Genomic DNA, 24586 nt, shown 5'->3' with positions numbered 1-24586 from the left:
CAGGTCATGTTCTATCATGCCTTGCATGATAAGTTAGTGTTCCCATGTCTGCCTCCTGCACAAATGCAAGTGTCTGGAGTGGACAAGTAGTTCTTTATTCAACTCTGCATTCCCCAATGGCATCCAGCATTAAACTTTGATAAGAGCTCAGAAATACTGAGCCTTAGGAGAAGTCCTATGAAAGTTGGCACGAGCATGAATAACTCCCCAAAATCTCTCAGAGTAAAGAATCTGAAGGAGGGGGAATACATAGATAACTGCATTTCAATATGGTGAATGCCATAATAGAGCTAAACAGAGGGTACTCATGAAATACTTCACCCCTATGGGGGCGAGAAAGAATTTTGGATGCTCTTGCATAGACATATTTTTCTAGAATAAGAATGTTAAATATTTCTGTTAGTAGAAGCGACATCTTATCACTGTTAGTATAATGTAATCTGTTCCTGGCAATATCCTATTATCATAATGCTCCTCTTAATATAACCCACTTAAAAGACAATTCACAAGAATTTTTGTATTTAGAATGAATATGGTCACTGTTAATATGTTCACCCTATATTAATGCAGCATACATTTCTTAGCAGTTAATGCTGGTTTTTCATACATGTTATAAATGGTTATATTTCTATTCGTGTGTATTTCCTTGATGAGCTTCACATCCAGAAGCAATTCTTAATGGAAATTGGGAATCCCCAATCCACTCAAATTAGCTAAATTTTCTTTAAAAGTTCTCAAACAATACATCAACCAAAATTTGACAAAATTCCATTTCTGTTTCTTATAAAGACATTTCACATTTTAATGCTTTTATTAAGAGTTTGAAAAAAATAAATGGTAGTTTGTAAAGTGTACAAGTCTCAAATGGCTAAAACTATTTTCTGCAAATGAAAGTATTAAAGTTACTAATATGTGTTTAAGCCAAAGAGAGAAATTTTAGGGCAAATTTCTACTTACCCAATCGATTTTATCCACATTCCAATATTTTTTTAAATCACGAAACTGTATTAGCATTCCCTTCAGTCCCACGACAATAATACTTGCAAGAACACACTACAAATAAGAAATAAATTGATGAAGAAGCAAGATAAAGATTTTAATTTAAATTTAAAAGGACCGAGGTATTTTTACTTCTTTGTTTTTAAAGTACTTACTAGAGAAAAGCAATCACCTTTCAGAAGACTAAAGCAATATTCACTTTGTTTAGCACTAACCTATTATTGTCCTTTAAGAATATAATATCAATTCTAGAAAATCACAGGGTAAAATTTATGTCATTCTAAAAAAACAATAAAGAAAGAAAAAGAAAAGTAGTAAATTATCAGAATGAATGTTATAAGACTAAATGTCCTCTTCATAACAACTATTCACTGCCATTTGTTTGAAATTTGTGTGTTGCAAAAAATTAAATATTTATATCATATATTTCTTTATAATTGCCTTGAGTATCAATTATCTGCTTTCACCTAAAGCTATTAAAACTCTTTTGAAAAATGAGCTTGATTACTGGAAGATCCTCCTGTGGAAATGATTTAATCTCACTATACGAATGAAAAATGAGAACAAGAAAGGACCAAGACAGTCTCTGGCTCTCTGGATCTTACTTGCATTGCTTTGTTGCCCCAGGTTTATGAAAGGCAAGGTAAACACTGGCACAAGTGCTCTGAGTCACTTTACATAAAAATGTACCCAGGGTGGCAAGATACATTTTGTTCCCTACTGTCTTGCCCAGCATGCATTTTCTAATAGTCCAAGTTCTGATAAAATTCTTCCAAAGTCTACTTCTTATAACAGAGATTGCCTAGTTCCACCCTCCAAATGGGAACATCATAAATCTAATTCTACAATGTCATTTTTATATGAGAGCTTAAGAATTAGAAAACAGCCATGGCACCTTCTCATTCCTCCCCCACAAAATGTGGTCTCTTTCCATCTCTCCTCCATTCAACCATTACTTATGTCACATGGTTTTCAGATTTAGGATCATTGAGGTTACTCTTTGAAGAAATTTTAATATACAATGATTCTCATTAAAAGTAAAGTTAAAGAGTAGACAATGAAAAAGCACTACTGTACCATGGGCAGCCAGTAAAGCAAAGGTCCTATTGCATAGATGACTAACAGGACAAAAATGCAAGATATTAGACAAGCCACCTGTAAAATATAAGACAGACAAAAAGAAAGCTTTGAACTTTCTTATTATTCCAAAGTTACAGGGAGGAAAAGACAATTCTTAGTTCATCTTGATTAGAAGAAAGAAAATGTTGGCAAATGATTGTTAAATTGCATAGACTGTCATTATCTATATTTTGCAGTTGAGGGAACCCAAATGTGACAGCTGACAAACTGCTGCAATCAAATTAAGTCAGTGATGAGAGAAAAGCAATTCCATACAAAGAAACAGGACACCATCAACTTTTATCACACATCACAGCAATGGCTGTGTTTGTTTAATAGTGAAAGTGATGTTTCAATTAAAAATCTGTTAGCCTGTTGTTCAGCTTGACTCCCATCCCCATTTCCTGGCAAGTTGTTTGGGTAATAACTGAATATGTCACTTAGGGTTTTCCTGCACTGATGATAAATTTCCACAGAAGCATTCACTCTCTTCTTTGGAGTTCTTTGTTAGGAAGGGCTCTAGTGTGAAGCAGTTACATGGCATTATGGGAGCAGTCCTTGTAGTGAGACAGACTTAATTTTACTAATCCTGAAAAGTCATTGGTATCATGTTCTAAACAACTCAACCTGCTGACAAAAGGCAATTCAAAACACCTAACTCCTAGCTATGCACCACTATGAGAACCGGATTTCACATAAGCAAGGGTTCATGACTTAAAAAGATTTGGTCAAACTGTCAGACTAACAAGAGAAAAGAGAGCTTTCACAGGACCACAAAATTGCCTAGAATATCATTATGGAGATATCAAAGGGAATCAGGACCTATTAGAATGAGTAAAATTAAAAAGAAATATATACACAAATAAATAAAACAAATAACATCAAGGACTGGCAAGGACTCAGAGCAACTAGAGTTCTCAGACGTTGCTGGTGGGAATACAGTACAGTACAGCCACTTTGAAAACAGTTGGCGTTTTCTTACAAAATTACTCGTGTACTTACTGTATGTCCCAGAACAACCCAAGAGAAAACAAAACATATGACTATGCAAATACCTGTATGTGAATATTTACAGAAGCTTTATTCATAAATACCTAAAACTTTAAATAACTGAAATGTCCACCAACTGGTGAATAGATAAATAAACTGTGGTGTAGCCATAAAATAGAATACTACTCAGCAATAAAAAAGAACAGACTATTGATACATGCAACAGCATGGATGAAACTCAAAACCATTAAACTAAGTGAAAGAAGCTAGACACAAGTTCCTTGCGTTTTCAGTGGAACTCATATCCAGCACTCCCCAGTATATAAACTGGAAAAAAATCTTTCTTTGGGAAATAATTCATTGGAGAACTAAAGATTGCCCCTAAAAGAAGTTATAGTACACCAAACTGTCAGTATGCTGATCATTTAGGAGTAACTGGTGATCTTACATGATAAGAACTTTTAAACAACAAAATATGATGTCTGTCATTCCACTAGACCGGAGACAGCTAGGTGTCAGAGGGCAGATCACAGGATTCATTCAGATAGCCCAGTAAGTGACTCAGTATATCCATATTTATATGGAAAGATAAGGAGACCAACTGCTAAGTTTATTTCATGACAAAAGACAATGGCATGCACCCCTTCTCTGGGACTCTTCGCTCACACACTTACAATGTATCTGAAGATAAAACCCTTAGTCTTAGTTGTAGAAATGACTTTGGGACAACTAGAGTCTAAACTCCTTGGAAGGATCCGAGGCACAGAGAGGCAAAGTGACTTACCCAATGTCATAGAGCTAGGGAATTAGAAGGCATATGGATAATGAACTGAATTAGGATCCAAAATGCCAAATACATTTTAAGATTCCTAGATATCTTATAATACACTAAAGCTGTTATAGAAATTATAACTTAACTAAATCACTCTATTTTAAAACAGTAAACTACAACCACCTCTAGGATTTTCTCTAAATAATATTTAACTTATCTTTTATTTACATGATGCTTTGTATGTACATCAACAATAATGCACTCAGTGATCTACAATTTCAGTCTTATTGTCAAAATAAATCGAGTTAAATCTATCTTATTTACAAAGAATGACAAACAATGGGTGAAGAGACTACTTGTTGACCTTAGACGGTAAGTCACATAATGAAATAGACCATATAAGCATATGGCTTATGTCAGCTTCTTTAGTGCACTTGCCTCATCATTACTGATACCCTAGGTCAAAAGGCACGTGCATCTCATTGGACAGAAATCTTTATCAGGTCTGTCCAGTGCATCTACTCCTCAAGCATAGCAATCAATAATATAATAGTTTTTACCCTCAAAGCTCTCAAAATACTGACATTCTGTCTCCATAAATAAGAAACCCAGATGCTGAAGTTTGAATTTGTAAAAAATCCTTGAGATCATGAAGTTCAAGCCATCATACCACAGATGGCCAGCTCAGGAACTGTACAAAGAGGTTAAACTAAGATCAGATATTTGCAATGCTATCATAGACTTCTCCAACTTCAGGTTTCTGTAATAAGTCAATTACACTATATTTTCAAGTATTATCCACTTTCCGACTATTCATAACTTTTCATATAAAGTGCTACTTTCTTATATATCTCTGATCTACCCAGAGAAAAATTTTAAAGGCAAGTTACAACTGGAACAAGAGAGATAAACTTATTCCCTTTCTTAAAAGTCAGAAAACAAATAAGGCTTAAGTGCCCCCTTCTTAGTGAGTTTCAGGTTAGCTTAGGTTGTAACTAGACCCTTAATTATCCACAGGGAAAACATTTTATAGGTATTACTTATTCTAAACTCTTTCTATTTCATACTAAATGTCCAAAGATAATTTTTGTTCTAAAATTAGAACTACTCATATTTCAGTTAGTTTTGCATACAGGATAATGAAATAATCTATATTTTCTTCTTGTTATATTCTCAAACAAATATTATATATGTTGTAGGTTGCTTATAAAGATGACTCTGCAAGCGTTAGTGTTACCTATACCTATATATATGACTGCAGGAAGAGTGAGATGCCAGTCATTTCCGTCCTGAGTAGTTGTGAAAGAATGCAAAGAAGGTCGAGAGCTCACTATATGTGCAGGTTTGTGGAATGTAATGGAATGATGAAAGAGATGACAAAAGGCAGAAAGAGAGAAGGAGACGGGATATTAGGTTCTAAGGCTAGAGTAAGGAGGCTTTAAAGAAGTTGGAAGCATGCATTTCTTATTCTTAGATATGCATGCTCTGCATGTCACATCTAAAGGGAATCACTGGCAAAAGGGTTTCTACATGTGGAGGACAGAAGTGTGTTTGGGCCTTTGACCACAGCACTTGGTATTAAATGATAAGTATCTTTTGCCAGCCAGTCCAGGTGGTCTCATGGTTAAGATTTGGTGCTCTCACTGCTGAGACCTGGGTTTATTTCCCAGTCAAGGAAACACACCACCCATCTATCAGTTGTCATACTATGGTTGCTGTGATGCTGAAAGATATGCCATCGATATTTCAAATACCAGCAGGGTCACCCATGGTGGAAAGAAGGACCTGGCCATCCACTTCAGAAAAAATAGGCCATGAAAACCCTATGAGTGGCAGCAGAGCATTGTCTGATATAGCACCAGAAGGTGAGAGGATAGCACAAAAAAAACTGGGCAGGGTTTAGCCCTCCTGTACATAGGGTTGCTAACCGACTCAATGGCACTAACAACAAAAATATTTTATTTCAATTCAAATATTTTAATTTGATTTTCTAAAGCATTAAAAGGCTTTACCAGCAACTCACTTATATGTAAATGGTCCTAAATGAGCTGTTTAATATAGCCACATGTAGCTCTTGAGCACTTGAAATATAGTTAGTCCATATTAAGCTATGCTATAAATGTAAAACACACATCAGATTTCGAAGCCTTAGTAGAAAAAGAAAATAATGTAAACTATATTGTTAATAATTTTTAGATAGATTCCTTGTTGAAATATTTTGACTATATTGTGTAAATCAAAACATATTATTAAAATTAATTTCATCAGTTTCTTCTACTTTTAAAAGTATGACTACTAGAAAATTCAAATCACCTATGAGGCTCATATTATGTTTCTACTGAACAACACTTTTCTAAAATCTATGATCCTGCCAGAGATCAGAAATGGCCACCCCAAAATGTGTCTCTTTGGCTGCATTAATTTTAAGGACAAAAGACTCTGAAAGAAACTTTGACCTTCCCCCAAACTGCCTAAAGGAATTTAAGATAAAAGGCCTGTCCCCAGGACAAGCCACCACCATAGATAACTTTGGGTATGATAGAGTGGGAGGATCCTTGCTAAGCCCATTTTAATCAAAGTTCTCTCTCATCACATTGTCTATAGATGGTTCAGCAAACATTTGCTTTTCCATCTCCATGTAAGTTGCCTTTCTCCCCTTTGAAGTCCAAAACCACTACCCCTAACATCCTTCTTTGTCTTTAGCTGAAGATGCTATTGAAGGTGGTGGCTTCTGCCATTTTGGCAGGTTACTCAGTTTTCCTGGGTTTCTCCCAAGTATACACATTATTTAACTTTTTAAATTTTCTCCTGTTATTCTGTCTCACATCAATTTAATTCTTAAACCAGCCAGAAGGACCTGGAGGGTAGAGGAATAGTTCTTCCTCCCCTACAATCCCAAATCTCATTTCATGTGGGATTTTCCTGACTTCAAATGTACTATATTAACTCACAATGAAAACTCTGCCTGGCTTGACCTGTCCCTTCTAATGTCAGCAAAACTGACTAGTTTTATGATTATCGGATACTTTCATTTCTCACTCATTCATTCTGCACATAGTTATTGAACACCTATTATGTGCCAGGTCCTGGGCTAGACACTGAAAATACAGTGAACCAAAGCAGATACAGGCCCTGTTCTCTAGGAGCTTAAGTCAAGATTAGAAGGAAGACATCAATCATATAATCACACTGATGAACGTTTAATGTCCAACAAAGCTAAGGTCTCTGAAAAACAGAACACAGTTGACCCAGAAGTGACAGTGAGATTTGAAGGATAGGAGGAGTTAGGTTAGAGGGCAAGAAGAGGCAGCTACAGAGAGAAAGGGAACAGACTCGAGCCCACAAGGAAAGACCATGTGACCTAAGAGCTGAGAATCAGGTAGAGAACAGTCCAAGAATAGGCTATAGAGGCAAGCATTCAGAACTTTGTAGGTAGCATAAAGGTTTGAATTCTAAGACCTATACAAAGCTTTTTATGGGCTTTAGAAGGAAGTAACAAGATCATATTTGCATTTTAAAAAGATAACTTTCTAGGGAAATACTGATAACATTTCTGAATAAGAAAGAGTCAGCTGGTAAAATAATTAACAAATGTAAGTGGTTCCCACTGCTCCTTTGATTGGTCATCATTAGCCTAAAAGTTGAAGAGCTTTTACAGTAATCTTCTAGATTAATTTACTGGGTACAAATCTAGTCCCTAAGAGAGACAGAGCCATTTTAAGGGGTTGTTTTAGGAAGTCTTGTCACACAGAAAACTGGTATCACAAATGGTCTACCTAGAACAAAATTTTTAAGACTTAGCTTGCCCAGTGCCTTCTTCAAACCATGTCAGTTATACCCACATAAATTTAACAGTTGCAATGTTAACGGTCTAAAATGACTACCGTGGGAAAACATCCTTGATTTGGGAATGCACAGTAGATCAGATTCCTTCTCTGTGCAAGTCAATAGGAATTGTTGAACAGGTTAGCAACCATCTCAACAAGCAGAACAGCATGAAAATACTCTGCTGCCAACCTTTGTCTCCTGGAACTAGTGTTTTGTAGATTTCTTCCACTTTTTCTGAAGTCTGATGAATAGAATACCATGGAGAAAATAACTCTTAAATGAAAAGTCCTTAGAAAAGTTCTGTTGCTCTAATCATTCAAATCTGTGGCCTCCAGAATAGAGAGGAGAAGGGCACCTTTCTACCCCTACCCTATTAGTCAAACAAATTTATGCCCAACCCTAGTTTAAAAATAACCACACATTTTCTCAATGTGTTCTCTCTTTTGGACGTTTGCTGTTGAAAGTTACAAAGATTAATCAGATGTTTTTGTCATTACTAAAATAGAAATTAGAAAAGCAGTAAATGCCCAAGGAAACCCCAGATATGGAACACATTCAAGCCGGAAGACACCTCACAGATTCTATACCAACTATCTCTGTCCGTGTGATGGATAAAGATGCCAACTTGCTCAAGATCCCCAGCAAGTTGGAGGGGAAACTTGGGCTGGAAACTGCCTTGCTGCACCCCAATCAAACCAGGATATTTTAATATTAAATGTTAAGAAAAAGGTTCTAAAAATACTTTATTATAATAAAAACACTTAATAATAATAAAGCCAATGATCTTGTTAACAGTAAAGGAATATTTATTTGGTGCTCAGGCATTGTGCTAAATAAGCATGTATTAATTCATGTAATTCTTATCACAATTACTTTAACAGCTGAGTCCACTTAGGCTAGAGAGGTCAAGTTACTTGTGCAAAGTCACCCAAGCACTAGTGGTGGAGCCTGAACACAAGCCCAGGCTCTGGAATCCATGCCCTTACTCACTCACCCTACTTATCTAGCCTGAACATGAAGAGATTTAATATACTCATCCTTGTGAGAAACTAGGAGGAAACTATCATAGAATCCTAGAATTTTATGGATAGAAGGGTCCTGAGAGTAAAGGATAACTGAGTACACTACGTATGAAACAATCAAATTTACATCACAAACATTTGGGAGTATAGTTTGCAAAAATGTTTATGCTGATACACGTGATGAACCCATGCCGGAAATCACTAACTGCGTGAAAACCAATCAAATTGTCATGTAAAGCAAAGTTGAGTAAGGATTTCACAACTTGGCTGATGAGTTGGCAATTATTTGTCAAATTATTATATACTCAGAATTTCTTACTGCTTCTCCTCTGCTCTGTGGTATGTTAATCAGTAATTTTATTAATTAGTTTTATACTATATTTTAATGTCTATTTACCCACCTTTCTCTTGCCACTTGGCCCCCAAGGTCAAGAACAATATCCTTTTCAAATTTATTCTTCTACAACCCCTCAAAAAGGACTTAATATAAGCTAGACTCCTAATAAATGTTTGAATTATCACATAAAATGTTTTATAAGTTTGCATTCAATTCCAATGTTAAACAAACATGAATTATTTTAATAAGGGTTAGCTATCAATGTTAATTTCTTAATTAACAAATACATGAATTTTCTTCTATAGAGCAGTGAGAAGAGTGCAAGATTTGGAGTAAATCTACCTGGGTTCAAATCCTAGCTCTGTCACTCACTAGCTCTGTGACCTGAGTAAGTTACTTCAACCATCTTTTCCTCAACTTTCTCATGTGGAAAATGAGGATAACAATTATACCTCCTTCATAGAGTTGCCTAAAAGGTTAAATGAGTTCATTTATTTAAAAAGTATGACACACATGACTGGCTCCTAACTCAAGATATGCTTCCACCAGCACCATGGCCATCATCATCATCACAGTGACATCTTCATTATCATCACTGTCATCTTACCAATACCCACCATAACACCAGTATACAGTAGGCTCTCAATAAATGTTGAATTGATTTGGGTTCCTAAAAATATATAACTGTTTCTTTAACCTAAAATGTGCACAGACATCTTATTACTCATTTACATACTTGTACATCTCTATAAACAGGAATTTCAGGGTCAAGGACTGATTTTGCATACAATTGATTTAATTTTATTTAAAGGAAGTGAACTAAAATGGAAAATTTTTAAATCGACTGATTAGATCAGCCAAAAAAAAAAATCAAAGGCATCACTAGAGAGAGCTTTGGTTCAAAAGTTGCCAACAATAAAGCTGCCATTAGTACAGAATTTTTTAGTCCACTCACCGAATCATTCGGCTTCTGAAAGGATCATTGACAAGAAAGAGAAGAGAGATATACTTCCTCAAAACTAGTAAAAAAAACTGAAGAAGTGAAAATATTTTCAGAACTTTAGAGAGAAGCTCGCCTGTCCCATTCTCCAAGGAGAGGAAAGGCCTGGCAGTTCTTTTGTCCCTGAACAATGATACCTGTGTCTTCGCTCTGGTGCTGTAGAGGACAGCAGTCCTTCCCATGGCAGCAGCACTTGGTATGCAGAAGAAAAATGAAGGAATCACATTGCTGAGGCCATGGGCCAAAAGCTCCTGCAAGATTGATAATAGGAGAACATATCATTTCTTAATCACAATTAATATTTAGAAACCACAGGTATAACTTGTCAAAGATTAGGCTTCTTTGTATTCAATCTCTATTCCCTCCACTGGTTGTTATTTAACCATTATAAAAAAAATAGCTAACATTTATTGAGTGCTTACGGTGAGTCAGAAACTGTTTTAAGACCTTTACTCATCTATTCTCACAGCAACCTTATAGGGAAGTAGAAGGTATTTATAGTCTCTGTTGCCAATTTCTCCTCTATCTTCTAAGTCACTACAATCACGGCATTTGTTCCCACCACTCCACAAATGATGTCCACAATGCTAACTCCAATCATTAATTTCTACCTTACCTGGCCTGAAAGTGACATTTGACACAGTTGCTCACTTCCTCCTCCCTAAAGGCTCCTTTACTTCACTTCTAGGACCTCACACTCTCCTGTTTTTCCTCCTACCTCCCTGGCCATGGTGTCTCAATTTCCTTTGTGGTTCCATCTCATCTAAACAATCACAAATATTAGACCACTTCTTTTCTCTATCTGTCACCAACTAATTGCCCTGAGAAACTCAAGGGAGGTTTCCAAAGCATTTAACTATTTATACAAATTCCTTTCTTTCTTTTTTGTTGTGTTAAGAGATGCAACCACCAACCACCAACCACCCTGAACCAGAGCCCCAGTCCAAGAGCAGTGCCTGTGCAAATGTGGACGTATGTTTTCCAACTGAGCCTGCGTAAGCGAATACCCACTTCTCCCTTCTGAACATTCATTCCCCATCAGAAATAAAAGGCCCCTGCTGTCCCACTCTGGAGAGAACCACAACTTTGAAAATGATTCTGCATGCTCTCCATTTTGCTGCAAATAAACCCTACTTTGTGTGACAACTACTTCTGGTAGAGAGTCTGACTTTAACTCGCCAGGAATTGAATCCACTTTGGTTCATTAACATATCTACATCTTACCTACCCAAATACTCATTGACAACTCCCAAATTTGTCCAGCCTGGATCACCCGTCTGAACTTCAAACTCATATGGCCAATCTGCTACTATATGACCAGCATTTTCATTTGGACGGCTAGCAGATATCCCAAACTTAACTAAATTGGGCTATAGCTTTCTACCACCCACAATCTGGTCCTCCTGCATTTTCCCCATCTCAAGTTCTAATGTCTTGGGCCAAAAGCTTTGGCGATATTCTCGACTCTTTCCTCTTTTCCCAGATGGAACCCACATCCAATCAAGAATCTGTTCACTTCTCAACTTCTTGCTACATCCTGGTCCAAGTCACCAAATATCACCTGGATTATTGCAAAAGATTCCTAATATTTTCCTTCTGCTGCTGCTGCCAGTAAACAACACAGACAAACATCCCTGCCCTCATCGAGCTGGTGTTCTAGTGAGGGAATACTAACAATAAACAAGATAAATCTGAAAAGTAAAGAAGAGGAGGGAGTAGAAAAATCTGGATTTTAGGATTTTAGGTTACCAAGGAAGATCCCCCTGAGAAGGGAACATTTGAATAAAGGAAGCATGCAGATATCTGAGGGAACAGAGTTTATACAATTGGCAATAGCAAGTGCAAATGTCCTGAGCCAGAAGCATGACTGGTGGGTTCAAGGAAAAGCAAGGTGGTAAGTGTGGCTAGAACAGAGCATAAAAGGGATACAAGATGAGAGAGAAAAAGGGATAGTGGCAGGTCACATAGGACTTTGTAAGTCATGGTAAAGAGGCTTTTCATCTGAATATGATGGGAAGCCACTGGGAGATTTTGAGATGAGAAAAGACACGGTTTTTGTTGTGCACCGTTGTGTCCCTTGTTTCTAGACAGTGCCTGGTACATAATAGAGTTCAACACACATCTGTTGAGTGAATAAATCTGCTTTTTTACAGATGAGAAACCTGGGTCACAGAAATGCTTAAGGTCATGTAGTGTCAGAATGAGAGTTAGACACAGGTAATTTGGCATTCATAACCACCATCCTGCAGCTGTCCCTGCAGACTTGTATAGGCTACTGGGCTTGAAATAAGAACTGGAGGAGTAAATTCAGAAATATGATCAATATAATCTTCATCCTTTGGCAATCTAAGAATAGATCCCCACATCCTTTAGTTTTTTACTAAGAGTAAACAGTACTAGCATTATTTGTACTATGAAATCCATAATTTTTAAAGGTCAGTGCAATGATAAATATATTTGGATTCTCTCCAAAAAAGAAATAAAAAATAACATCAAGATGTCTTTCCCTCTCTCTAAAAAAAGTGTATTATAAATAAACCTATGATCACCAGATTTTAAAGTTTCTATGAATGATCTGGAGATTTTTCTTTTGTTTTGTTCTACCTATTCTTGCTACACACTTAGGAAAGTTATGCTTTCATAAGTTCAACATTTTCAGGATCAAAGAGTGTACAGTACAATGCTTTGATAGCTGTGGAGAGAGGCTGGGGCATACTCCACCTGGTTGTCATCAACTGAATATTTGAATTTTTTAGCAGATCCTTGAGCAAGAGCCAGTGAGGCCACATATCCTACAAGTGCCACTCCAAAAGCTTCAGTGATTACTGCAGAGAGGACATGCATTGGAGGAGCTCTAGGTGGAGGAATTCTGTATAAAGAAAGACCATATTGAAGTCATCAACTTTCATGTAATTTCTGTAAAGACTTGCAATGAATTCATCTGTGGTAATGGCTCTGAAGTTTACATTGAATAAGTGAAATACCCGTGAGAAAACCAAGCAGCCTTGCCCTTAGGAGCTCTTTGTTTTCAACATTATTTAGGAGAAAAGCAAAATCTCAAGGAACACCACAGGGACAGCTCCACGCGTCTAACTGTCATGCACATCCAGGAAATTGAGGTTATATCACAGAAACTACCTCAACAAAAATTTCCTGTATCAGACAAAAGAAGATCTGGAGCATTTTTTCATTTGGACCTTTCTAAAGATTTATTTGGCTGGCATCAGAGACTATATTTTCTGCCTTGAATACTACAGTGTTGTATGCAAACACCAGTTTACTGTGAGCTACAATTCTTGAGTTAATCCCTAAATTTGCCATTGAGTTCGCAACCTTAATTATGTTTTTAACTTGGTTCTTTTGCAGCACTTAACTATGTATCACATACGTTAAGAAAGACATGTACAAAGGCCCCATCATCCTCTGCTGCAAGATGTAGGACCACAGTTAACTGTTTCTCACTTTTAAAGAACGGTTTAAAATATTTTTTTCAATTAACACCTAGCCATTGTCTTACTGTCTTTTGAAAACCACTTGGACCAAACTATTATGGTTCATTTACCCTTGATGATACTTTGGGAGACTTACCTCCCCTCCAAAAAATAAAAAAAAAAAAAATCCCTTTTGGGCAAAGTAGAAGGAAAAGGGAAGATAATTCATGCTGATTTAATACCTGGCATGTAAGAAGAAAGCTTGGCCCTTTCATATTAACTATTTCATTTAATTCTCCCAACAACCCCCCAGACCCAGTACCACTGTGTACACTGTGTGGAGGAGAAAACATTTTGAGAAAGGTTAGGTAATGTATCTAAAGTCACAGAGTGAATGGTAGAGTTGGGATTCAATCTCAGCTCCATCTAATTTCAATGCCATGCTCTTTCTACGCTTCCTTAAGAGGATGAGTCTGGAAAGATGACTCAAAATACAGGAGAATTAGAGGGGATGGAGAAGAGGCATGATTTTTTTGCCCACTTACTAAAGTTTAACCCCCAAACAAATTGATTTGTATCATAATAGGCCTTGAAATACATACTATACAAAAGTGCTACTATTTCAAAGTAAAAGAACTTTTGTTTCACGAAAATTGAGCTTGCCTAATTATTAGTAACAATAAACTGACCTAGAAAGAAACAATAAACTGACTTGAGAATGGAATAGTGGAGAACCCTTTAGAAAATCCAAGTTGAGTCAGATAATCACTGTTAGTCTCTGTCTCTAGGGGCTAAAGACAAAAGATTTTTTTTTAATTATCTTTTCTAATCTCTGAGAATTTTTCTGCTGTTCCTCTATTTTAATGTAGTTAGAAACCAAAATTTGTGACTGAAAATAAAAATACAGATGACTCAACAACTGTAACTTTCCCCCAAATTTATAAATATTGCCGTATATACAGCCCATTAAAAGGGAATAACCCACAAGACACCCCTCTCTTCCCTAAGATGCCTTCATTTTACTTGAGGCTATATTTGGAACAACCTTTTGCCCTTGTAGGGGAACCCATCCTCTTCTTGTTAAACTTCCTTTTAGTGTCCAGAGGAAGGCTTTAAGCCAGCTAGGAATATGCCTTCTTCGCCACTTCTGCCCTTTCTCTCATCATCGTACACAACCCAGGCCTAAGGGTTTGCTATTTTAAATGATGCTTGTGTACTTTTACTATGTTTTAAATGAACTAAAAATAGTGATAAGAATATGTGAGGGGAATGGCAGACTAAATCCCAGAGCATGACTCTAATTTAGAAATTCAATGCCCTTCATTTTTTTTCAAATGATAGACAAATCTCTCACCTGAAGGAATGCTGTATAAAATAGTTATCAACTTCCGTAGTAATAATAAACACTTTAGGAAGTTTCTCTTTCTTTATATGTGTATTGCTTGTTTCTATCATTTCAAAATAGGAATTAATTAGAATTTTGTTGCATACAGGGCCTTTGAAAGAAATGAAATCCATACCCACCTACCGCTAGTCCCTTCCTCCATCAAAAACAAACAAGCAAACAGACAGAAAAGAAAAGGAAAAAAAGACTACATTACCCTTTTGGAATATGACCAACTACTTCTAATCCATATGTTTTTTCCATACTGGTACAATAACAAGCAAATGATGAGGCAATAATCTGTGTGAAAGGTTCCATTTGAAAGAAGAAAAAGAAAATTATTACTGGCCTCTCAAATACCCCAAGACTATTTTTAAAAGTAAACATTGTTCATGTGTCCTATGACTGTCAAGAGTAATAAAGAAATTGCACAGATTTTTAAAAATTAAGAAAATTTTAAAAATCAAAAAATCCCTTTGAGATATGAAACTACTTAATTTACAGTCTCAAAAATTAAATCACATCCTAGTAATATGGCTTTTCTAATATCCTACCCTGTGTCAACCCAATTATGTTTGATTTTGAAGGGGAGCAGAACATAGAATATAGGAGTGTGTATGTACGTGTGTGTGTGTGTGTGTGTGTGTATGTACAGATACCACAGTACAACCTAAAACTTGTCTCTTGTGACATGAAAGGATGCTTTATAACCACAGCACATTTTCTTTCCATGACAGCAACCTCTCAAGAGTTTGAGATATGGCATCAATATTCCTATAACAGGTTATTGATGATTTACAATCTCCTTGGATATTCTTGAAGTTTGAGCTTTTGCTGCTTCTTGGAGTAAAATATGCTAGTTAGTAACACGTTGGGCTCAATATTTTTCAAATACCTCCATGGAGTCTCAGGTGCCCTATACTTTGTTATATGATATATGATTCATGACAAGTAAGGTCACATGTTCTCTGTCTGGAGCCATAACCACATTTAAAATGTATTTTCAGAACCCATTTCAGCCTTCGTTTTGCCAGTCATGCCACCCCAATGTTTTCCATCCATTTTCACATTCTCCTTTCATTCTTCTGCTGATTTTAGTAGGTACCGGAAATTTCACATGGTTATGGTGTCTGTAAGGTATCTGTTTAGAACTGTTTATACACTACATCTTTCTTGTTAAAAGAGAGACACCAATTATCTACTTAAAGTACAAATTTAACATATACAAGACAAAAAAAGATATAATAACATCTCACTAGCAAAATAAAGCATACCTAATAATTAGTGCCCAATATCATTTTGTAGGGGTTTGAATCCTTTCATGTATTTCTGTTCTCTGCAATGATATTTAACTGAATTTGCAGCGATTTTTAAAATATAAAATGGCCTTATAAAGCAAAACATCCTTGAGGATTTTTAAAAAAGGCAGCACAACTGTACAGGTTATACTGTTGAGCTTTATAAATATTGTGATACAACAGCATTGTCTAAAGAAGATAATGGTAGTTAACAATTCAGGCTATTAGGTTGGAACCGAAAGTACTATCACATTCAAAAATTCCTAAACCAATTAATAAATGTTAACTGCTAATAATTTTCGTGAAATACTTAAATCAGGTCAGAAAATATTGTCAGTTGTGAAAGAAAATATACCATAGGCACAAGATACCGGATCCTTATTGAAAATGGAAGAATACATGATGTTCAATACACATAGCCAATATTAAAATTAAGTAATCTAAGTCACTGAATTAGTCTTTCAGATGTGTCTTACTTCCTCACTGTATTTCTTTAACATAATTAAACTTCTTTATCAGTCAATTCATTTGTCCCTCTTCAATATTATTTCAGTATTATATGTGTGTATAAGGCTGGCACTGCCCTTAGACCTGGGCAAGAGGGGATCTTCCCCAGCAAGGCCCAGTGCTTTAGAGGCTTCTAATCTGGCCCTCCTCAACTGTAGCCCTCTCCACAATATTGGAGCTTTGTAGGGGCAAGGGGATGAAACTGATACCCCTCTTTCTGGACCACACTCTGGATTCTTAGGAAGCTATAATTTCCTGCCCAAATGGCCTCAAGCTTCCAAGGCATCTTCCCCAGGTCCATCTTCCCAGTGTGGCCCAAGAGAAGGCCAAGGGGCAGTTGTGGTGGAAGAGGGCAGATGTGTTTGGAGCTTGGACACTGGGGCACAGCATCCACACACACATACATATGAATCCCTGGTGGGTGGGATAGAGTTGGAGTGGGAAGAGAAGGGGCTGGCCAAGAGGCTGGCTCTCCCCATGCTTCCACTTTCTGTAAGAACTCAAAGGAGTAGGAGAATTCTGCGTTCTAATCTGGATTTCAAGGTAATCACTAAGGTATTTTAGTCAAGGTAGCAAAATAGAAGCTATTTTATTTAACATTTGATCCATTACTTTTAGGTATTTGGGCCAGCATTAGTACTTTTGTCTTGAGTCTTTCAAATATTAGAGGGCAACGCTGCATAAGAATTACCTTTTCTTTTACTATAAGAATAATTCTTACTAATTTTGCAAGAAATAAGTAACTGTTTTATTACTAGTTCAAGGGACTTCTTCCCTAAGGTTATTTTCAATATTTGGTTTTATGAAACTTATGTAATAAAGCATCTCAAGATATAATAAGCATTTCTTAATGCCTATAGGACACTGGAATAAATGGTACATTTCACAATTGTTGCTGTGAAAACTAATAATCTTGGTATCCTCCACTTTTACAGCTTATTTCAAATACAGACACACACACATGCGTATATTATATATATCATATGCGTTATATGTATCTCCAAAAATTATCAAGAGTATATAATCATTCAAGGTCTAGCTATGCAATGGAGATTGGATTGGTGGTTACCACAGGGGAAGGGAGGAGGGCAAAAGGGATGATTAGGCTCACATGTGAGGGGATGGACTATAATTAGCTTTGGGGTGGTGAACATGATGTAATCTACACAGAATTCAAAATATATTATGATATACATCCAAAAGCTATATAATGTTATAATCCAATGTTACTGCAATTAAAAAATAAATAAATAAACACAATTTAAAACAAAAAAGGTCTAGCTATGGAGAGAGGCCATCCATCTTAGTTCTACAGAAATGAATCATATCCCTCAGAGACATTTTCCAACGTGTTAGCCTTATACACTTATATAAACCTACACTATTTCAATACTATGAGGGATATTTCAATAGGTGAAATTGTTTAGACACCACTTGTCATAGACACGAATAATCCAAAGACCATTAAAAAACTAAAGCCAATTAATGATAAGTAATTTAGTAGACTGTGGTTGTGTTAACATTTAATTGCCAACTTAATGTCCTGTTTAGTTAAGAGTTCCCCTTAGAGGCCCTGAAAATTTCAAAACATATTTTTTTAGTGCTATATGCCTTAGGAGCAAAGTATAATTTATTGCTTTGACAGGTACAACAAAAAAAATATCTCAGAGAACCAGCCCTGGACAATGAAAACCATGAGTATCCTTTTAATAAAGCAAATTATGTCAGTAACAAAAGTGTCAACAAATCTATGAATAATGAATGGACATTTTTCAATTGATAATATTTCTATGCATATCATACAGATGCCATATCAGTAGGATGTGGTATCACTTTTTATTACCTTAGGACGCATCAAGCCAGAGATATTTTCAGTTTCACTGTTAGAAATGTCTCATTTAAAATCTTAGGCTATATGATTTATGTAAAAAAAATTACAAGTATATGAGAAATGCTGTGTAGATTGAAAACGTGTGCCTCCTTTTTTAAATTATTGACTCAAAATGTTTCCTGTTCTTACATTAATGCATAGGCATGCAAATTAGCCCTACTCTAATGAGAGACAGAAGTAGCTGTGGGTTACTATAGACAACATAGTGAGCCTCTGCAGGTTACCTCCAGAAACTGGAGAGCATCAGAGGGCAGAATGTTAAATGCTGATTTCATACTTACCAAAACTAAATCGACAGGAAGAACAACTTTAATTTTCCTTTTAAACTGTTCATTCAGCTCTTTAACCAGAACAAGCACCGTGATGCTCAACAAGGATAAGAGCAGTGCCTCCAGTCGGACAGACTTGATGTTCTCAAAGACATATGCATAGATCTACAGTGACGAGGAAAAACACAAATAAGTTCAGGGTCACCCATAATATAGCAACATTGAAATCTGGTCCCAAATGAACTCAGTGATGTTTTGCAAAAATATCTTAAGGGGTGGGGAAAGGAAAGTGGGGCATAGAAGGGTGGTCAGTGCTGACATAGAGCAAAGCTCTAATTCACTTGCGTGTTTAAAATTGCTTTCCCTTGATTCTTCAATCTAAGAAGATAAAAGGTTTGCTCCTTTCTACATAAGCCACTACTAGAGAAAATGACTCTTCCAGCTTGTTCCCAGACACTTCAATGGGCAGAGATGCTAAAATTCATTAGTTACATGCAGATTCATCATTAAGAGCAGTGCGAGGACTGCAGGCTCCTTTGTATCCCACCATTCTTCCTCAAACCCCCAAATCAAACATAGACACATACAAGCCACACACAAAGGAGTTAAGGGCTGGTGTTTAACTCATATCAGATATTTGGCTTAATGTAAAATAATACTGTGTTCTCAGTCATTCAGTATTTTGTTTATTTGTTTATTGCCACATATTGCACTATGCTCAGTTCTAGGTCTACAGTGGTGAACAATTTGGGTAAGTCTCAGTATTCATGGAGCTTACAGTCTAGTGCAGGATTTGCTAATTAAAGTAATAAATTAGTGCAGTAAGATGCTATGGACATGGAAGGGGAAGCTAAAGTCTATGTGTCTTTGAGGTGTCAGTGGTCAGGGGAGCCCTCCCCAAATAAGATAAACAGGAATTAGCCAGGTTATCGATCATGGAGGAGGTGTGGGGAAGGAGTCTAGGGAAAATGTTCTGCCTAAAGAGCAAGTTTGTAAAACTTAAAGCACATAATGTGAGAAAAAAGAGTGTATGACTTCCTGAAAAACTACTCTTTAAAAGTAAGCAAGTCTATTTGAAATTATGCCTACATCAAAAAATGTGCTTGAAACTAGGATGACAGTATAAAACATTTATATTAGACACTCAATCTTGGTAACTTTGGAAAATCTGACTTGGCAGAAGTAGGATAAATGCAAAGAAAAGAATAAAATGAAAGCCCTTTCTAAAACTGAAAGCCTATATCTATTCAACTAACTGCTGGAAACATTTTGCTCAACAACTTAGGATCTTGTTGATAATTACACGAGCATCTGATCTACTCACATCAAAAAAACAAGGTGAGATTTTAAAGAACCCCAAATTGAGTGGCAAAAGGGAAAAATAATAACTAGCTTAAATCCAATCCTGGTTCTCCATAAACGTTTGACAAAAAGAAACTCAACTATAATTTTATTGTCTGAAAAATTAACACAGTGATACTCAAATTCATATATATATATTACATGCACAAGAATAGCTAAGAAAATTTTAAAAGAGAAGAATATCAATGGGCTAATACAACCTATATACATATGTATATAGAATACCAATTAAAACAACATGACACTAATATAAAAATATATAAGAAAAACTGGAAAGCAAACAAAACCCAGAAACATACAACAGTTGTGTTCTAGAAAAGATTATCCAATATACCGTGTTTGAAACAAAATTAAGCAAAATAAAATAAATTCTAGAGGGGTTAAATATAAAAAACTGAAGTCATAGAAATGTAGAAAGTCATAGAAATTATTTTAAAATGGGCAGAGACATAAATACACAACTAATGAAAGAAATGCAAAAGGTCAGTAAACATATGAACAAAGACTCAACCACCCTAGTAATCAAAGAAATGTAAATTCAAACAATAATAAAAAGGATTTTTCCTTTAATCATATTATTAGTGATTTTTGAATGATAATACTCGGTGTTGCTGAAATTTAGGGGAAGAAATGGGAATTCTTCTATACTGCCCATGTGAGTATAATTCGGTGCAATCTTTTGGTGATCTGATAAAACGTATCATAAACTTCCAAATGTTCTACCCTTTGCCTCAGTAGCTGTACTTTAGGAAAATTAAGCTATAAACATAAGCTCATGTGGCAAGACCTTGTTACGAGGATATTCACTGAAGCATTGTTTAAAATAGCAAATGAGAAGTTGAAAGCATTTAAGGAGTACAGCAGCAGGGGAAATGACAATTCACTAGGTCACATACACAACAAAATCGTCTACGTCCATTAAACACAATGTTAGACTGTACGTATATTCATTGACATGAAAAGGCGTTCCTGGTATGGTGCTAAGTGGGAAAAGCAGATTTCAAATATGTATCGTTTGATCACTGTTACGGGCTTGAACTGTGTCCCTCCAGAATCCACATGTTGAAGTCCTAACCCCCAGCACCTCAGAATGAGATAAGGTTTTAAAGAGGTAATTCAGGTAAAATGAGGTCACACGGGTGGTCCCTAATCCCCTGTCACTGGTGTACTTATAAAAAGACATTAGGACACAGACATGTATGCACACACAGGAAAGACACAGTGAGAAGGTTCCCATCTGCAAGCCAAGAAGAGGCGTCTCAGACGAAATCAAACCTACCGACAACTTGAGCTTGGACTTCTGGACTCCAAGACTGTGAGAAATAAATTTGTATTGTTCAAGGCACCCAATTGTTTGTATTTGTTATGGCAGCCCTAGCAAACTAATACAGGTATTTTTTTAATGAAATAAAATTTCATACTTTAAATATCTATGGATACGTTTGTAATGTTAATAGCTCTGTGTACAGAGATGTTTGTGCTTATCTATATTTTCCATATTCTCTCTTATAAAGGTACATTATTTATATAATTTTAAAGGTTTTAATTAGGCCTTCATGCTTCTCTTCAACATGTCTCAGCTCCCCCCTTCTCTTGGAACATGCTGAATCTGAACCTCATTTCTATTTGTCCACAGCAGATGTCTCGAGTATAGTTTCAGGGGATAAAAACTAGTTTTTTGTTTTAAAGATTGGCACCTGAGCTAACAACTGTTGCCAATCTTTTTTTTTTTTTTCTGCCTTTACTCCCCAAATCCCCCCAGTTCATGGTTGTATATTTTAGCTATGAGTCTTTCTAGTTGTGGCATGTGGGACACTACCTCAGCATGGCCTGACGAGAGGTACCATGTCCGCGCCCAGAATCCGAACCAGCAAAACCATGGGCTGCCTAAGCACAGTGCAGGAACTTAACCTCTCAGCCACGGGGCCAGCCCCAAAAACTAGTTTTTACTTAAGCACATGGACTATTCTTATAGTAGCCCAACGTTTTGGTGTTCTTTGCCCTCCATTCTTAGCATCTCAAATATAATTTGACTACAACTAAAAATATTAGGTCAAAAGAACTTATGTAGACTATGTTCCTTAGCATCTCTTAAAATTCCACTCAGTAGGTTTCCCAATCAAAGGACTCAACCCATCTGCTCCAGAGATCAGGAAGGATCTGATCTCTTCCGGGAGATGAGACTATCCAAACCTGAATTTTATATTAAACATTATCATTAACACTGTAACTCTTGCAAACAAAGAAAATGTACTCAGTTAAAATGAAGCCTTGCTGGGTGCAAGAGATCAGGGTAATGTAGGTAATCCAGAATCCCCTTTGTCCACACAGTTAAAACAACAACAACAACAACAAAAACCCACTTGCATAATCAGATACACTAAGGAATAACTTAGGGGTCAGATAGCTTTACTTGTTATCTTTTTCACAGTATTCTATTTTATTCCATACTACTTGAAAAGAAAATTAGGTACTAAAATATCATAGTTATCTGAAATGCAGATAATATTTTTCCTCTCTGTCTCTCTATGTTGTGGATGATAATTGCTCACAGAATTCTCACAGCAAGTGAAGGAACAGGTTCCACTTCTTAGTTACTCCTTTCTCAAAGCACAGGACAAAAATCTAAAATGCTACTCACCAAATTAAATTTTATGGGGAATGGGGTTAGAAGGATGTCAAGAAAATTTTGTTCAAATACATAGCTTTCTCATGGTTTATCATGATGCAAGGATAAATTTGAGAATATCACTCAGATGATTTGTCAGGAAAACACCAAACATCCAAATGTTTTAAAGCATTTAGAGAATTATTCCTTCTGTTTTCTGTTTTATCCATGGTATTATAAGTATGCCAGTATAAGAAGGGGGAAAATATGCAAAACTCCCAAGCCATACCAAACTTGCTGTACTGTGCATTTTGAGAACATGTGTTTGCAGTAATAAAAATGACCGTCCCAGAATGAATGGAATGAGAAAATCCCCCAGGGTTTTTATTGTCTGTCTGGATTAAACCACAACATGTAGAGTAAAGCACATCTCACAAAATGCTCCAAAAGAACATGGAGGTTGGCAGAGGCTTGTTATAACCAGCATAAAGAACACAATAGAAAAGTAGGCTGATGAGGAATGTCATGCTAATGACTGTTATGTGGACCCACATAGAGAAGTTACAGCTAAGGAGATGGATGGCATATGGGGACAGATAGAGATGGGGACAGGGATAAGGATACACATGCACACACACGTAATTCCATAGGCTCATTTAATATAGATTTAGGCATCCTAAGCACACATTAAAATGTCTCATTTCTAGTATAAATCCAGTCTTCTGAGAATGCTATCACACACTAAGCTCTAGCAGATAAAAATTCCTATTGAAGATCATCACTCACTTCCCAGATCTCAGAGAAGCAAAGATAGTTTATGCTTGTATGGATAAATAAGTAAACTATTTCATCAGAACTGACCAATCTGCTTAATAAAACAGGAGTTTAGCTCATTTTGAGACTATAATACGAGTTCTTAATATTGACCATTAATTATAATGACACAAAATGAAAAATATTGATATGTATAAATGAATCTATTTTGAGATATTTCAAAGAATGAAAATAGACTATCCTTAGTACATGTTGCTTCATATTATTTTATTTAGAGGGGAGACTCCTGGAGCATTTAATGAACATGTAAATATACACACACACACACACACACAATTTATTTATATAATGTGTTTTTATCTGATTTGGCCATTCTTTATAATTTTTTTCCCTGATGGATTCCCAACTCCTAGAACAGCATCCCACAGACAGCAGGCACTCAATAGATATTGTTGAATGAGGGAAGACTTTTGTCTAACACAGTAATAGTAACAATAAATCTGTGAACAGGAGTAGATTTTACCCTGAAAAAGTACAATGACAAGAAGAGGAAGGACCAAGACTCTTCTTGTCTCACTATCAATACTTGGGCTGTATCATTTTAAGGGGATTTGAAGTTATCATTTATTTATTCATTCAACATGCTTATTGAGGTTCTATTATTTGAAAGGCATTGATACTACTACAGTAATTTCAAGGAATCTGTCTTTGATATATCCTATCTGATGTAAATCAGATTTTCAAAAACTCTCCTTTTATAAGAATGAAGCAAAATCCAAACCTAAAAACACTTATATTCAGAATTTAGTTTAAAAAAAAACAAACGAGGTCATACTCTTTCAATCATTTCTGCTAGCCATCAAACCACAAGAGAAGAGACCTAAAGAAGAAGAAAAGAAAAGAGAATAACTACTAAAACACCCAGAAAAAAAAGTAACAAAATGGCAATAAGTATTTACTTATAAAGAGCTGTTTTAAATGTTAATGGACTAAAG

The 24586-nt window shown here is 36.0% G+C and overlaps 1 protein-coding gene across 14 annotated transcripts in view; it reads right to left on the bottom strand.

Annotated features, from left to right (window-relative positions):
- Window positions 1–24586, bottom strand: part of SLC26A7 (solute carrier family 26 member 7) — a 132265-nt gene that overhangs the window by 34111 nt on the left and 73568 nt on the right. For 7 of the 14 annotated variants that reach the window (XM_070222268.1, XM_070222269.1, XM_023648673.2 and 4 more), the window contains 6 exons: window positions 18860–19012; window positions 15100–15182; window positions 12789–12936; window positions 10205–10318; window positions 2077–2154; window positions 958–1053 (listed from right to left, as the gene is read on the bottom strand). In XM_070222268.1, the coding sequence (XP_070078369.1) occupies window positions 958–1053; window positions 2077–2154; window positions 10205–10318; window positions 12789–12936; window positions 15100–15182; window positions 18860–19012 (672 nt within the window). The remainder of the gene's footprint in view (window positions 1–957; window positions 1054–2076; window positions 2155–10204; window positions 10319–12788; window positions 12937–15099; window positions 15183–18859; window positions 19013–24586) is intronic. The other 7 variants (XM_070222271.1, XM_070222270.1, XM_070222274.1 and 4 more) reach the window with 4 other exon arrangements.

The sequence above is a fragment of the Equus caballus genome, chromosome 9, assembly GCF_041296265.1.
Source record: "Equus caballus isolate H_3958 breed thoroughbred chromosome 9, TB-T2T, whole genome shotgun sequence".
NCBI classification, from domain to species: Eukaryota; Metazoa; Chordata; class Mammalia; order Perissodactyla; family Equidae; genus Equus; species Equus caballus.
Note: the sequence above shows the minus strand (reverse complement) of the source record. Positions and strands in the feature narration are given on the sequence as shown.